At 40.4% G+C, this 14,888-nt stretch overlaps 1 protein-coding gene across 1 annotated transcript in view; it reads left to right on the plus strand.

The window, feature by feature from the left end:
• lrrc75bb (leucine rich repeat containing 75Bb) overlaps positions 1-14,888 on the plus strand; it is a 48,777-nt gene that overhangs the window by 16,744 nt on the left and 17,145 nt on the right. The window contains exon 3 of the mRNA XM_066689661.1: positions 684-796. Coding sequence (XP_066545758.1) covers positions 684-796 — 113 coding nt within the window. The remainder of the gene's footprint in view (positions 1-683; positions 797-14,888) is intronic.

Below are 14,888 nucleotides of genomic sequence, written 5' to 3' on the forward strand. Positions count from 1 at the left end.
CAAGAGAATACATGTTCTCCGCGTGCCAACATATATTCTTAAGGCACACTGTTATTTTAGCCAAAGCAACAGAATCATTTTGTGTGCATTACAAGAGATTATTGAAACAAAACCACAGCATTGGTAAAATCCGTGGCTTGTACATCGAAACTGCATGCAGGCAGTAAATTGTGCCTGAAATACTCCAGCTTAATCATGGGATTTATGGTTGAGTTTAATGCGCATTAAAAGGGAAAAATAGAAATGTTGACTGCCAAGCAATGTGTCGGATCAGTTTTGTCATATTTGGATGCAAGCTCATTTATTTAGTTACTTATTTAATTATTTTCCAGCAGAAACAGAGTATACACTGCATTCCTCCATCTCTGGAAATGGAGCCCCAAAGAAACTACTCCTAAAGTGAAGAAAAATTCACACACAAATTTGACCACAATCCAACTTGTTAGTAACCTGCTCACTTTTTATAATCGCTTAATACAAAATTCAAACTCAAGTCCAACTGCACTTGTTTCATCGAGACCAATAAAGAGTTACAGATTGAACTACCGGTGACATCTCAGTCGCGGCATTGTCTTCCTAGTGGGGAACATTGCTAGGGTTTGCTGTCTGCTTGGGATAATCCCTTCATAAGAGTGTGTGTGCAGATTAATTCCTGCCTTTATCCCTGGGCTTTTCATTTGCAGGAGCTGGACCCTGTGAAGTCCTCAGACAAGATCTGCAGACAACTGATCTACCACCTTACCCCCCACTCCAAGTGGCTCCGTCCGAGCATGCCTCGCAGGAAGTCACAAGCATGGTGAGCGCATAATCCTGTCTTTTAATAGACCCACTACTCTGTCCTCTCCAGCCCTGCCAAGGCTGTTGGCCAAAAAAAACATAATTAGGAGTGCAGTTTTATTTATAGGAGCCATGTCTGATCCCACACCCACTTATCGCATTTTTTCCTCATGAACAGACTGCCTCCCATGGATTGTGATGTCATGATGTAAGGGTCTCGGCAGGGTTGCTCCAATCTGATGGCTTAGTGAGGTGAAAGGCAGGCTTAGGGACATATGTGGTGAAATTGTTGAGCAACATTTTAGTTTTTTAAAGAATCAAGTTTAAAGGGTTTACGGAAGACTGCTGTGTATTTTATACTGTTAGAATAGAAGGGAAAATAATGAAAGTAATCAAATTGCTCAGTTGACAGAACATCTAAGTGCTTCGACCTACATGTAGTTTATTCAGTATAGCACGTATTTACCACCCCACCCTGCCAAATTAGTCCTTGGATGTGTCAGAAGACAATCAGTCAGGGACAATGTTCATCTTTAGTCACTGGCATCTGCCTTCCATGAAAATAATGTCAAACTCATCTTAGTCCTACAAGTTTATATTTTATCCATCACTTTTAATGATGAACACGAATCTGTTCTGTTTTCAGTTTTTTTTTTTAAGGGAAAAAGAAGGATGTGCTTGGTTGTACTCAAACAGTCTGCTAAATGCTCTCCTCCACATGCCCAGAGCTACACTCACTTTAAAAGGGAAAAAAAGAAAGCTAGGTTGATAGGTTATGAGGCTTATTCAGGCTTTGCTGCTTGTGGTCAGACAAACGCAGACAGGGCATTCATAAAAGAAACACTGACCATCACCCATAACGGCAATCTGTCAGCTCAGTGTCCACACCAGCCAGCTTATTATGTGCAGACATGGTTTCCACTCCGAGATTTACAAGCGTGTCCGTTGCTGAAGATGTCGGAATCAGCCAGTGAACGTGAGCCGTCCTCTCTGGCGAGTTAATCATTTGTTTCAATCAAAAGAGCCGTATTGATTCTTCTGCAATTTATGGTTCCCTAGATGGCAGGCCCCAAGAACACTGTCTGAATATGCAATTATAAATCCATGACAAAGAATCTGAACCCTGACATTATTCTCTACACATAACATCTCCCAGTTTTCAAAACAGCAGAGCAGCAGTACTGGTACAGGAGGCAGAAATAATTACAGTACAGTTTTCACCTAAGGATATGCTGTTTCACTTCCTTTGAGACAGCATTTTAAGTATATTTTCTGTTTCTTACATAGTTTTTATACCACTGTCTTGTCTCCCTGGGAAAATGGTTTAATTAAGGAGGTTTATGTTCCTCTGCCAGGCACATTTCTGGCACAGCCTAATTATCCAAATGGTTTTCACAAAAAGCCCTTTCTCCAGCGGTTCATAAATATTATCTCTTGAGAAAACAGAGAAAACACTAGTGTGAGAAATATCATAAAAGAAAAAAAAGTAGTTTAAACACGAAAAAAAAGCAAATTAAATTAAAAGCCATCGCACAACAGACAGGTACAGAAAATGTCAGCTCCACCACCTGCATTACTCAGCCTGATAGTGTGCATAGGCATGTTGTTTTTTTGAGGTCGGGAGACTCTTGATATCTCTTCAGAGGATTAAGCCATTTGTCTGATTAGTGTACAGAAAGATATTCGATCATCCATCTGCGGGCACCAGTCATTGGCAGTGCAGTGAAATTAGAAAAGATACTTGCCTTTATGGAGCAGTAGCACTTTCTGTCTGATGGTGAGGGTCATTGAATAATCAGTAAGGACAAGGGGAATTGAACATTGCGTTGCCAGGCTGAAAGGCTGAAACATCATGGGGTTTTTATACAGCATAACTTTGAAGGTCATTTTTTTCCCTTTTTGCTAATATGATTTTTTTTTCCTGAAGAAACAGGAAATGTTCCACTGACCGAGATGATCTAGAATAGTCTAAAATGAGGAAATCACATACATTTATATAAATATACATGTTCATAATATCTGCATTATATATCAACAGCACCTGGTACAAATTGCAGCCATCTGAGCCAATCCACATGCCTTATGTTTGGGTCTGCTCTGTTTTATGTTAAGGCGAATACATATTATACTTCCTCTGTGTCTTTTTATCCCCATTATATGATCTTTTTCAGCACACTTTAAATATGCGATTAAATCTGCTGGCAGAACATTTGTTAACTCTGTCTCATTGTATGCAAACAGAAAGCTCTGTTTGATTAGAAGGCTTTACGTGATTAAGGCAAGTGGAGAGGAGGAAACCAGGATCAATAAACGTTACTGTGGAATTCTAGTCAGCGCTTCTATAATCCCAGTTACAGGAAAGAATATCTGAAAAGAAATAGTTGAATATGGTCAAAGCTGCTTGCATTTGCTGATATGTTGCTATTGGTTACTGAAGCAGGGAGAATAAAGATTCTGGATCTTTCTCTTGTAAACTTTGAGCGCGGAGCCGGGAGAAGGGGGGGTGGGAGCTGGTGCTGGAAACGGCAAATTATTCAGGTGAGGAAACTGCAGCTTTCTATCGCAGATATAGTCAATCCTGTGATAACTGCTTGGCATTCAAATTAAACCATGAAATGCTAATATCTTCAAAATTTTGCCGCGGGCGTGTTTGTAAGACACAGGTGAGGATTATTTGGGGAGAATCTTTTTTTCCTATGAACAAACAACAAACCATGTCAAAACAAAAAGTCGTATTAAATAAATTTGTATATATGTTTTAACAAAGAAGTTCTGTTTGATCTGCCCCTGCCCCCAGACATCAGTAAACAGTCCTGTGTTCAAGGGTTTGAGCCAATATAATGATTAATATCTTGCAGCTGTCCTAGCAGTCACTACAAGGCTCCCAAAACTACTGCAGTAATTACAAGAACAGGCGATGTATCATTTATCATCGCTGGGCAAGTCACATTGTCCTCGTGCTGAACTAAAAACTCTCTGGCATCTGTTCAGCATCTGAGGATCATCAAACTGTGACCAGCACGCCAAAAAAACATAGATTTTCCAGCGATCCGGTTGATCAGATTTGAGGATGTGCGTTTGCACCTAGAAAAAGACAACAATGCCGGTACCTTTCTTAAAGCCCTAGCTGGGACGACTGACCTGTGAAGACCTACAGGGGTGTGAAAAGTGTCAAGTCTAGACAGAAAGATAATTACACACAGAGGCAATGCTAACAACCCCTTCTGGACAAAAACGGCATCGTTATCCCTACAACCGCGGTTCCCTGAACGTTTTCTCACTGCGGCCTGGCTATTGGTGGTATTAAAGTATTGCACCGCCATGATATGAACTATACGGCCAACATACATTTTAATGCACTTAAAACCTACACAAGCATGCATACTAGTGCTGCAACTTTCACTTTGCAATATTCATTTTTCGATTAATTCAGTAATCGATATACGGCATTATTGAAGCTTTTAATCATTTTATACTTATCATAGCCACCCCTTATTAATGCCATAATTAAAACCTTTACATAATGTAACAAAATACACTCAGTGCATGTATTATATACATGCAGCATTGTGCCTAGATACTACATAAAAAAGTATGAAGAGAAAAACTACTTAATATAATTCAAATTACAAAATATCCAATAAATCAATAATATAATGTTATATTTTATTTAGTTTATGGGCAGTGTTAATAATAATAATAATTGTAAACAAATTGTAAATAAACTGGTTTTTAAAATACTACCCCCAAAATCTGCTATAAATGAAATACTGTACTCCATCATTGTATTCTAACGGGGTACGGGGCTGGGAACGGCTGAGGTGTGCACACAGGGAACTACATTGATGCCCCAAAAGACTCCCAACTCCCAAAATGCGGCGCCATAATAACAGGAAGCCCAGCCCAACAAAAGATGGAGTCAAAGATCTTGAAGAAGACGGACTGATGCAGGAGAGCGCAATTACTCAGAAAGGTTACAAACCAAGTGTCTGTGTAATGTTAGTATGAATATCCAGAAAAGTCTCAGTTTTGTTTTTAAAAGCAGAGGTGTGGTGTTTTTATCGTTCAACCTTAGTCACAGTTCTGATGGAGTTTAAACAACTGACACATTAGCTTTAATAATATAAATACATTTCAAAATACAGTACACAGGTTTTTCTATTGTTTACTAAGAAAACAAAAATACATTATTTTTCTTAAATGTCTATTCACGTTTTGCTAACAGTTACACTTATGGTGATTACCAGTCCTGCATTTTAAGTAATTATTTTCAGATAATTGTCAGACAAATAATTTAAATGTCACGGTTTTGTTAAGCACAAAATTAGAGAACACCTGGATCAGTTTAAGTGATAAGCTAACACAAACACGAATAAAAGATAACGATAGCAATAGCTGGGTTTTTAGTAACAACAATACATAAAAAACATGGTCACTGTGAGTGGCAGGAAATAGGTCTTCAATTTGCTTTATGAACCCCCACTCCCTAACTGTTTAACATATGTTTATGTGCTATAACACATCCGTATAATACAACACCATTAAGGTACATAGTAAAATATATTTCTAGTTCAAACTGATGCAAAAGTAATTGATTAAAATAAAAGTAAAACTTACCAAGTGAGATCTTCCTCCGAATCATGTCCTCTGAAGACGTGTAGATGTTTCCAATTTAAGTGCTCCAACATTGAAGACATACTATTATGAAAAGTCAGCTCTTTCTTACATAGCAGACAAGATACTGTGTTGTTGATCGGCCTTTTAAAGTAGTTCCAGACGACAGACAGACTTTTGTTTTAGGGTTGTTTCCTGCAGAGGAACTTGTTGATTGTTCACCATCCACCATTTTTAAAATATGTCGGATACTTTACAATTAGTTTTCACGGTCGACTAATGTTATTCCTCGATTATTCAAATACTTCAAATAATCTTTGCAGCACTAATGCAAACAAAGGAAAGAAATTAATTGCCAATGAAAATGCAATACCAATACAGAACACGTAAAGCCTTTTGAATTATTTCCTTAGGATGTTGATGGATTTTTTTAATGTGGATTTGAGATTAATGCGTTAGAGGGAGGACAAAATATGCTATGGATGGGCACCAAATGTGCTACACACTGGCTGTGGACCGGTGTTTGAGACCCACATCCCTGCAGTATAATGCCAAAGGACTGATTGAATTATAATGACGTGACCCCAAATGTTTCCCCTGGTTCTTTGTTAGACAGTGAGAATCTATTAAGAACCCAGGCTCTAATTAATATTATGGAGCTGCTGTAAACAAACTGAGATGCACCCAAACCTGTCCCTCCAACCAGCAAGGGGGTGTGTAGCAGCTGTTTTTGCTCCCGTGGCTCCCTGTACCCAAGGATACCCGAAACGCACAAAGGACATTCAGAGGATTTCATACCTCCATTAAACTGACAGTGTTCCAAATAATATTCAGAGAAATCTGGTCCCAAGCAACTGCTAGTGGGTCTCTTCTTAATACTCTCCAATTATATGAAGACAGATGTATGCCAGACTGTCAGCTCCAGACTTGGCTGGCAGAGAGAAGTGGCAGTCTGACACTTCCCCAGACAAGACACATGCAAGAAATTAGACAAGTCGTTTGGCATCATTTTTGTCAGAATTGGGATGTTTCCCACCCACTTCTGCTGCTTGGGAAAAAGGGATTGGAAAGTAAGATTTGCAAGATCTGCTTTGGGAGGCTTTAAAGTGAGATTTGAAAATCTGTGCAGGGAGTCGCAGAATAAGCCGGGAAAAGGGTTTCGATTGAACTGATTGCAACTGAAGAACATATTACACGTGTATTTTCACTTCTGCTGCAGGCTTTAACATAACAACCCTAGCCAAACAGGCCATGGAAAGGCAGCACCTCAAGAGACGGTCGAAAGCCAGCTTAATTCTGCAACTTACGCTTCAATCACCTTTTATTCCAGCAGCTCCACGTGTCAGCGGGAATTAAAGTCTTAAGTGTCCTCTATACTTCACACAAAGTATAACCAGCTGCCGGGTTTCAAATGTGTCTCCTTGATCCAAAGACACAAACAGGCGCTGGTGTTTTGGAGATGAGCAAGTCTATCAATGGGCACACCTACTGAAAACTTTGCATTGCGTAGGCAACCAATCCAGGATGGGGGTTGGCACTTTCTGTGTTTTTCCCTTCTCTGTGTCACCCTGGGGGCAGATACAGCTGCTGTACTGACATGCCAGTTCAGATGCCTGCCCGAATGAGAGATTCCACAGCTCGTGTTGGACTCTCTGGGTTGCGTGGCTGGGCCTGTCAGGGTTAGAGCTGCAGCACACAGTTGTGAAGCTATACTTCGAAGTCTTATTATTTCGTAGTTTTGTTTTTAAGCATTTCTCCCCTTCAGCGCTCTCAGAATCTTGAGCTACTTCCGACTTTATCCCTTATAATCTAGCATCACTTCCCTCTCACTGCAGTTAAAATGCAACATAGTGTTATTTATTCATTTAATATTTATCTATCATCGGAAGTTGTGTTGCCTTTCACTCTGCGACGTCTCGTCCAGCTACATGATGTGAAACCGGCTGGAAAATACGGTTTCAAGTAAGAGTTAAAAGCCTGTCACTTCTGCAAAGAAACACCATCTGTTTGTGTCCTCCTGTGTCCTTTTGGCTCGTGTCGGTGTCGGCTCTCACTTGGTACCTGGGTGAGAGCGAGAGCAACAGCAGCAGCAAGAATCAAGGAGAAGGGGTAATCTTTTCTGTTCTGCTGGTCAGGTTCACAAAACTTGGGATCTTTCCAAGCTGATAGAACTGAACAACCCATTGTTTTGTAGCTCGTTCCCTGCAGGATTTCAGGTGTCATTTGATTAAACATTGCCAGACAGGAAGCACATCATTGTAATTAGTGATGTTCCAGTGTTTAAGCAGTTGTCCTGAGAGATTTCCCAGTAGCACAGACGCCCACATGAAGAGCCATTCTCCCCTCTCCTGTGACACCATGACAGTTGGGTAATGTGTCATAAATCGCACAGAATACAAGAGCTAATGGTCTATTTACAATCAAATTTTATTATGTACAGGTGCTGGAAGAAAACATTTGTATCTGGTCCCACAGGCCCATAAAAGCTGTGATAGATCAGATATCATAACGATTCTAGGTACACAAATACACTCCTGCTAATTTTCCTCAAGGTGTTTAGGTTGTCTGCACAATCAAATCTCCCCATTTAAGTCTATAAAGAATATAGTTCTCCCTGAGGTGTAGCTGATGTTGTGTGTGCTAAGGGAATGACATGGTGAAGATGTGCAGAGTTTTTGAACACTTCAAGGATAGTGTATGAGCTACTCATTGGTTATGGATATTGATACGGTCAAGGAGCAGATGGAGGGGTCTTCTTCCTTCCATCACATTTAGTTTAATTTGCACCAACATCTGTGTTTAAGGAACATCTTTATAAAAATAAAAATAAAACGTTCATAAGCTGTTCCGTTAACGATGTGCGTCGCCTTTCTGCTCAACGTTTTGTTTTGTAAAATAAATAAATAACTACAATGACTCGTTGCCTAAACTTCACAAGGTCACGTCTGAACACTTAAGAGAAATTGGCCGAAATGTTTCCGAGTCGCTGTTGTGTTTGCCGCGGTTGTCATTAGACCAGGAACGGTAGTGCTCCGCGGAGACTTCCTCATTTCCTCCGTCTTGCTTGATGGCCCTTTAGAGTGCTGTGTGAAATGAGACGAATTTCGCAAGTTCGCTTTTTGTTTTCATGGCTTGATGACTATCCCCTAGACACACTTTGCAACTTGTCATTTTAATGGTTTTATAGGAAGAATCAAATAAGCAAACCTAATAAGACACAACCTGGATGGCCCAATCTGGTGCATGTGTGCAGTAATGGCTTCCCATGGACCTCAGCATTCACAGACAGAGTTTAAATGGGAAAAAAACCTGTGGTCTTCTCCTCACTGTTCCAGTCGAACCCCCAGGTCGCTACTCAAGAACAGAGACCGTGATTGTGCTCCTGCATTGCTGTCAGCAGGGGTCCGGAGATTCATCTCTTCCCATCCTGAAGGCCTACGTCGCTGATTTTAACTTAAATTGCATGTCTCACAATTATGAAGAGTGAAACCCATGCTTAATTCAGCAGTGTCAAACTCATTTTATATTATTTGCACTAATGTCTGTGATGAGTAGTGAGTGGTGTGTCGATTTTACCACAGAATTGAGCTCGATTCACCCGCGCAGGGTTGGCATCAGAAATCACAGCAGAAGCCAGTGTCTGCTGAGCGATGCCACACAATGCTGCTGCTTGTGACTCCCAGCTCACCCCTTTCATATTCCTGAAAAAAAGAATGACCTTTCTCAGATCCAGATATCTGAGTGTGGCTGGCGATGGGGTATCGTATTTATCAGGCAGGAAAAGCATGACCTACATCTTTTTCACGCTTTTAATTCAGTCTGACTTGTCCACCACAGGATGCATTAGAATGCTTTATGTATGTATGTATGTATGTATGTATGTATGTATGTATTTATTCTTCTGCGTGCATTTGTTGAAGACCACATCCCCATGCCTACCCTCATGTACCCCCCTCCCTGGGAGAAAGCCAAGCTAGATACCAGAGATTGACAGCACACGGTGCAGTAGGTCAGTTTCCATCTAATGCAGCACGTCAGCTCCTGTACCTTCCTGTTGTATTTCTATCTGACATGATGCGGGAAGTCAGTTAAAGTGTCTTGTTGAAAGAGAAGGGGGAAAAAAAAAGAGGAACAAAAAAAAACACAGACTCACATTGCCAAAAGCAAACCTCTTATTACTGTGGGAGCAGTGCTGCTGTGGACATGGTGTATCTGTTAAGTCTAAAGGAGCCCCTTGGACAAAGCAATTCCTAGTTTTGGTTTCTGAATGATTGTACCCTTCATTTAAATCACAAATCCCATTAGTCCGAGTTAATTGTTTAAATCAGCATTTCAAGTTTTCCTATTTCTCTCTGTTTTCTTTTTTGCATTCATTGTGCACTTGGAAAACCGACATGGCTGAGGCCGACATCACTCATGTTCAGGGCCATCGAGTCAGTTACTGCAATGTATAAAGATCATGTATAATTCAGACACTCAAGGCAAAAATGTCCGGAAGCTTTTAGAGCGAAAACACTTTATTAGATCTTTCTTCATTTGATTGACTTTTGTCTCTGGTGCGATCACTGCCATTCCTGATGGGTTTTTGTTTTTTGTCCCTGCACGTCACAGCGACACATTATAGGGAAACAGTCTGAACTGGTCATGTAAGTTTAGGTTTAGATTAGAGTTCAATATTCATCAACGATTTAACCCCAAAGACAAATTATTTCCGTAAACCCAGGCAAAAGTCACTGCGCTCGTTAAGAACATCACCGAATATTTCCGACACGTTTGCGTCAGTTTTACAATAAACAAGACCAATGCTTTAGTACATCCAACCATGTGTGTCAAACATGTCTTATAGAGACAATCAAACCAGTAACCTTGTGATTAAATAAATACATAAATAATCTGTGGAAAGACACCAGCTTGTTGTTGATTAAGTGGAGACTTGGTATATTATGCTTAACTGGGTGGCCATCTCCTAGTGAAGACAGGATTGTTTGTAAGCAGAATATTCATAATGTTTTCAAGACTCTACTGGATACAGGCACTGTATATACATAAAACACAGAGCAATGTGCACAACTCTTTTTGCTGCTCTTGCAAAACAAATCCTTTTTTTGTATTGTTTATAGAGCCCAGACTTCTCGTTCATCTAGCCATGCATATTGACATACATTTTTCCTTATTTTACTCCATAATTTAGATTTAATGTGTTTTCCAATATTAATTGCACTCCACTGTGTAGATGTGAGGCACAACAAGATCAAACAGCATTTGTTTGATGTTTTGCAGATTAACACAAAATGGAAATGAAGCAGGCAGCCGGTGCTAATGGTCAGTCTCTGAATCCCCTACACATCATAATAGATCAAAGATGGCAATTCATTAAGTGACCGTTTTTGCAAACTTTACGAATTCCTTTGGCAGAGCTACCGGTGTCGGCAGAGACACTAATCTCAAGCGTCCCTTCAAACACCTCACTGAAAAATCATTAACTCAACAGATCTCTGTGGCACTCCTCAGTTCAAATCATTCCCCACCGAGGGAGCAGCAAAATATCCAGCTGGAATCCCCAACACTATTGAAACTGAACAGCTCTAAATGTCTCATCAGATGGAACAATTTACATCAAGCTTTTCAATTTAAAGCACAATAACTTCCAAGTGGAAATTATGCAAACAGGAAAAACAAAAGGTCTTCACCTATTGACAGGAGAGACAGGATGTGACAGCAATGGTGTTAAGTGTGCACTTTAATGTAGGAAGCATGCACTACAGTTAACTTATTACACATTTGTACCCACAAGGAAAATCTGAGTTTTTTGAAAGGAAAACACAAAAAGACTCAAAACCATCTCTGATTGCTTTATCTATGTTTTTCATTTTCCATTTATGGTGACCACATTCACCAAGGAAGAATGCCTGGCATGAGTAATGTTTTTTATGGGAGATTGCCATTTTGAGGCCCAGATGCCAGCATCCCCTTTGTCATTCAAGCGGACTACACTGAATGACAAGGCTAACAACAACAGCAGTCACTGTTGGAAAAGAGAGGTAATAAGAGAAACTTGGAACTTGATATTGTCTTCATACACATGGCATTACAAGGTACATGTTTCTAGTCTAATACCATTTATGGTCTGTTTTTTTTCTAAGCAAAACTTTCTGGCCTGTCTCTACAGGCCCCGCCGTATCAAAACGGGTTATACTGTAGCCAACACAACAGTGAGCAGAAATCAAAGACAACACGTTTTTTACGGACAGATGCAAACTGCAATTCAATGAAAAGACAGTTTTATTATTTTTGGGGGGTCTTTGGATGTGTTGGCGCTCTATTGTAGGAGTGGCACGGGTAAGTCTGTTGCTGCCTGTGGCTCAGGGGCCACGGGAATGCAGTATGGACTCGCCTCAAACTACTACATCTGCCAGATCAATCCATTCCTAGCAATTAAAACCCTTTGCAGCTATGCAAAGTTGAACATAAGAGCAGCGCAATGTTATTTTCATGCTCTTTGGGCTTTAAGCTGCCATGACTGAAAAAACCCAGGGGATGTTTTAAATATCTTCGTGTGAACAACAGAAAGCTGCACAGAAGCACAATTATTACCCATGAATATTGCATGATGGCAGCCCTGCTTGGTGCTGCATGCGAGTGCTAATGCAGGGTAGTAATGAGCTCGGGAGCACAGTAAAAGCAGGGGGAAGTCGCCTAGTAACTCACTTTTTCCGAAAAGGGAATTTCAAACGGATGCTATTTTCTCTAGCCTCTCGCCACAGCCTCTGGGGGCTTCATGTTTGGGAGTTTCTTGTCATCTGAATTGTGTTTTTTCATTTATTTTCAAATGGCAGTGGTGTAGCACCAGAAATGTAGGTAAATAGGTAAAGGTTTTAGGTGCCCTGAGGAATTCAAGAGTGCCGGAGCATCGATCATGAAGTCTAAAGATCACGGATTCGTCATGGTAATAAAGACGGCAGCCTGTCTGGTTTGAATGCCTACAGAGACCTCAGTGAGTAGGCCTTACTACCCTTTAATATTGTATGCCTTCATGAAATTATTGCCTGAGCATTGTGAAGGCTCTAGTATGTGTCAGTTGCCTGGCAGCTATTAGGTGTAGTAATGTTATTATATTGCAGCATTCAATTTGTGTACTATAGTAGGTTATTTGCAGGAGGGCTTTGTTTGGTACTAAACAGTGCTCACTGGGTAATCATGACCTAATAATATGAAATAACTTAGAATAAACTATTATTTATTTTATTCATTTTTTTATTTCATTTATTATAATTTTCTCATTAGGTAACCTACACCTGATTGAGTTCAGTCAGTAGAAAAGCAAGCCTAACCTTAATAATCCCTGTACTTAACAAAAGCCTATGTTTAATGGGGGCTCCCTAACCCTTGCCCAGACCAAAATATAGCCCTAATTTGATTGCTACATTTAATTTTAGTGCAGTTGTTTTCCTAAATTACTCAACATAATGCTCTCTAAACAAACTAAATATTGCCATACGATCACTGATTAATATTTAGCATGTAAAAATATTCTAATACAGGATTCTTTTTATATAGAAATGATTCTTAAACATCCAATTCCTCAGTGAATACAGATATGGCATTTCATTAATTAAGATTTTTTTTATTCATCAGTGAACAGTTGGCTGATACAGATGCAGGAGGGGTGCGGCCTTGTAAACCCATGATACCTGTCCGAATGATGACCCTTTGCCAGAGTTAATTATAGGACATGACAAAATGATACAGTAGATTTCCATGTATACTACACAAACTATTTCCATCAGGACAAGCTCAGGTTTATCACTGAAAGGAAGTTTTGTTTCTAATGGTATGGGTGGGATGGATTGATATGCTACATAAACTTTTACGTGAAGCTGGCATGACTCAGGCCAATCTCTTTCAACTCCAGGTGCTGTTGTTCTCAAGCAATCAAGGTTCGTGTTTCAACTCAATTTCCTATAAATCAAACAATCACAGACTTCAATCTACAAACACTTGCAAGGGTGCCATCTTTTGAAATTAGTCCCAGGTGTAGGGACAGAGGTGAGAACACAATATTTAGATTTTAAGAATGGCAAAAACTCAAAAACTACAGCGTGAAGGCACTGACAATGTGTAATTGCTTCTAGCTAAACAAAACAGAATCCACACAAAAAAGAATGCGGTTTCTTTTCCCAGATTCATTCCATAAATTCCATAAATATGTAAATGTTGATAATATATACGATAGAGGCATTTTATGGTCGTTATGAAATGCAGCTCAGAGAAACTCATCCCCCCGGTGTGCCAGCAGCGCGTGCCAGCAGCGCGCGCCAACCCCAGCCACCCTGGCAGCACGTGAGAGGGCCCGAGATGGCAGCCGAGCCACAGAGCAGATGGGTCCTGAAAGAGGCCCCGACTGAACCTGTTGTAGTTGTTAATGAGACTCTGTGTGCTATAGCTTCACATAGGTCTTCACTCTTTAAGCATTCAGGGGAGAGGAGGTGTCTGAAATGCACAGAACACACACCCTGCCAGTCCACTTCAATATCCCGCCTTGAACGCAGCACTCTGCCGTTTGCATGCAGAACACACAGCCCCCTGATCAAGGCCGTCTTTCCTGAGCAATGACACCGGCGTGGGCTGCCCCCGAGTGAGCTACTCCATGCCAGAACTGAACCGTCGCTTTTGACGAGACAGACACTGCAATACGTATCTGCATTTAAAAACTTCCTGTTAAAATGTGCCCCCTCTGCCGATGACTCCAATGTGGAATTAAATTATATTATCATATCTAAGAACTCTGAATATGTAGCAGATCCTGCTGCATCTCTGTACATGTATTTATGTATTTATTGAATCTTTATATAGTGGAATTGTTATTCAGCTTTTAGAGAAACGAACACACATGGCACTTCACCTTCTGCTTTTTGTAAAATGTAAAATGTCAAAATAAATAGAAAATATCAGAAGAAAAAAAATAAAATGTGGTTATATTCCCATGGCTCCGTGGCTTGAGTGTTTAGTGTGCAAACAGAATTAAAAAGCAGTCTTTCATGTCGTTGTGTGGTAGAACCAGAGATGGGTATTTCCACTCGGGGCTGACGGCACACATCCCAGCTTTCCCGTGAGACGAGCAGGCTGCTCAGAGTAGAAAGAATAGCCTAGGGTCTTGTTTTGCATAGAGAGGTGCTACAGGGAGGATGTATGTGCAGTACCCTCTGTGAAACAAACCAGTCTCCAAAAAATCAACCCTTCAGTGCTTTTGCTGATGCTGACATTTGTTGGAGTTGTGTGGGGGATTCCCAGAGAAGTAATTCCTGGGAAGGATGACTGCTGATACATCTGGCACTGAACTGAGTTATTTTTCACTGCACTTTTCCCGATTGAAGTTGCATCATGCCAGAGAGTCTCTCAGCTCTGTGAAACATTACAGTTAACAAAGCTGCCAGATTCTAGCGGTTTCCAGCCTCTCTATATTATTTAAATGGTCAATTCTTCCCAGCAGTGAATCA

Source organism: Amia ocellicauda, chromosome 17, assembly GCF_036373705.1.
Source record: "Amia ocellicauda isolate fAmiCal2 chromosome 17, fAmiCal2.hap1, whole genome shotgun sequence".
NCBI lineage: Eukaryota > Metazoa > Chordata > Actinopteri > Amiiformes > Amiidae > Amia > Amia ocellicauda.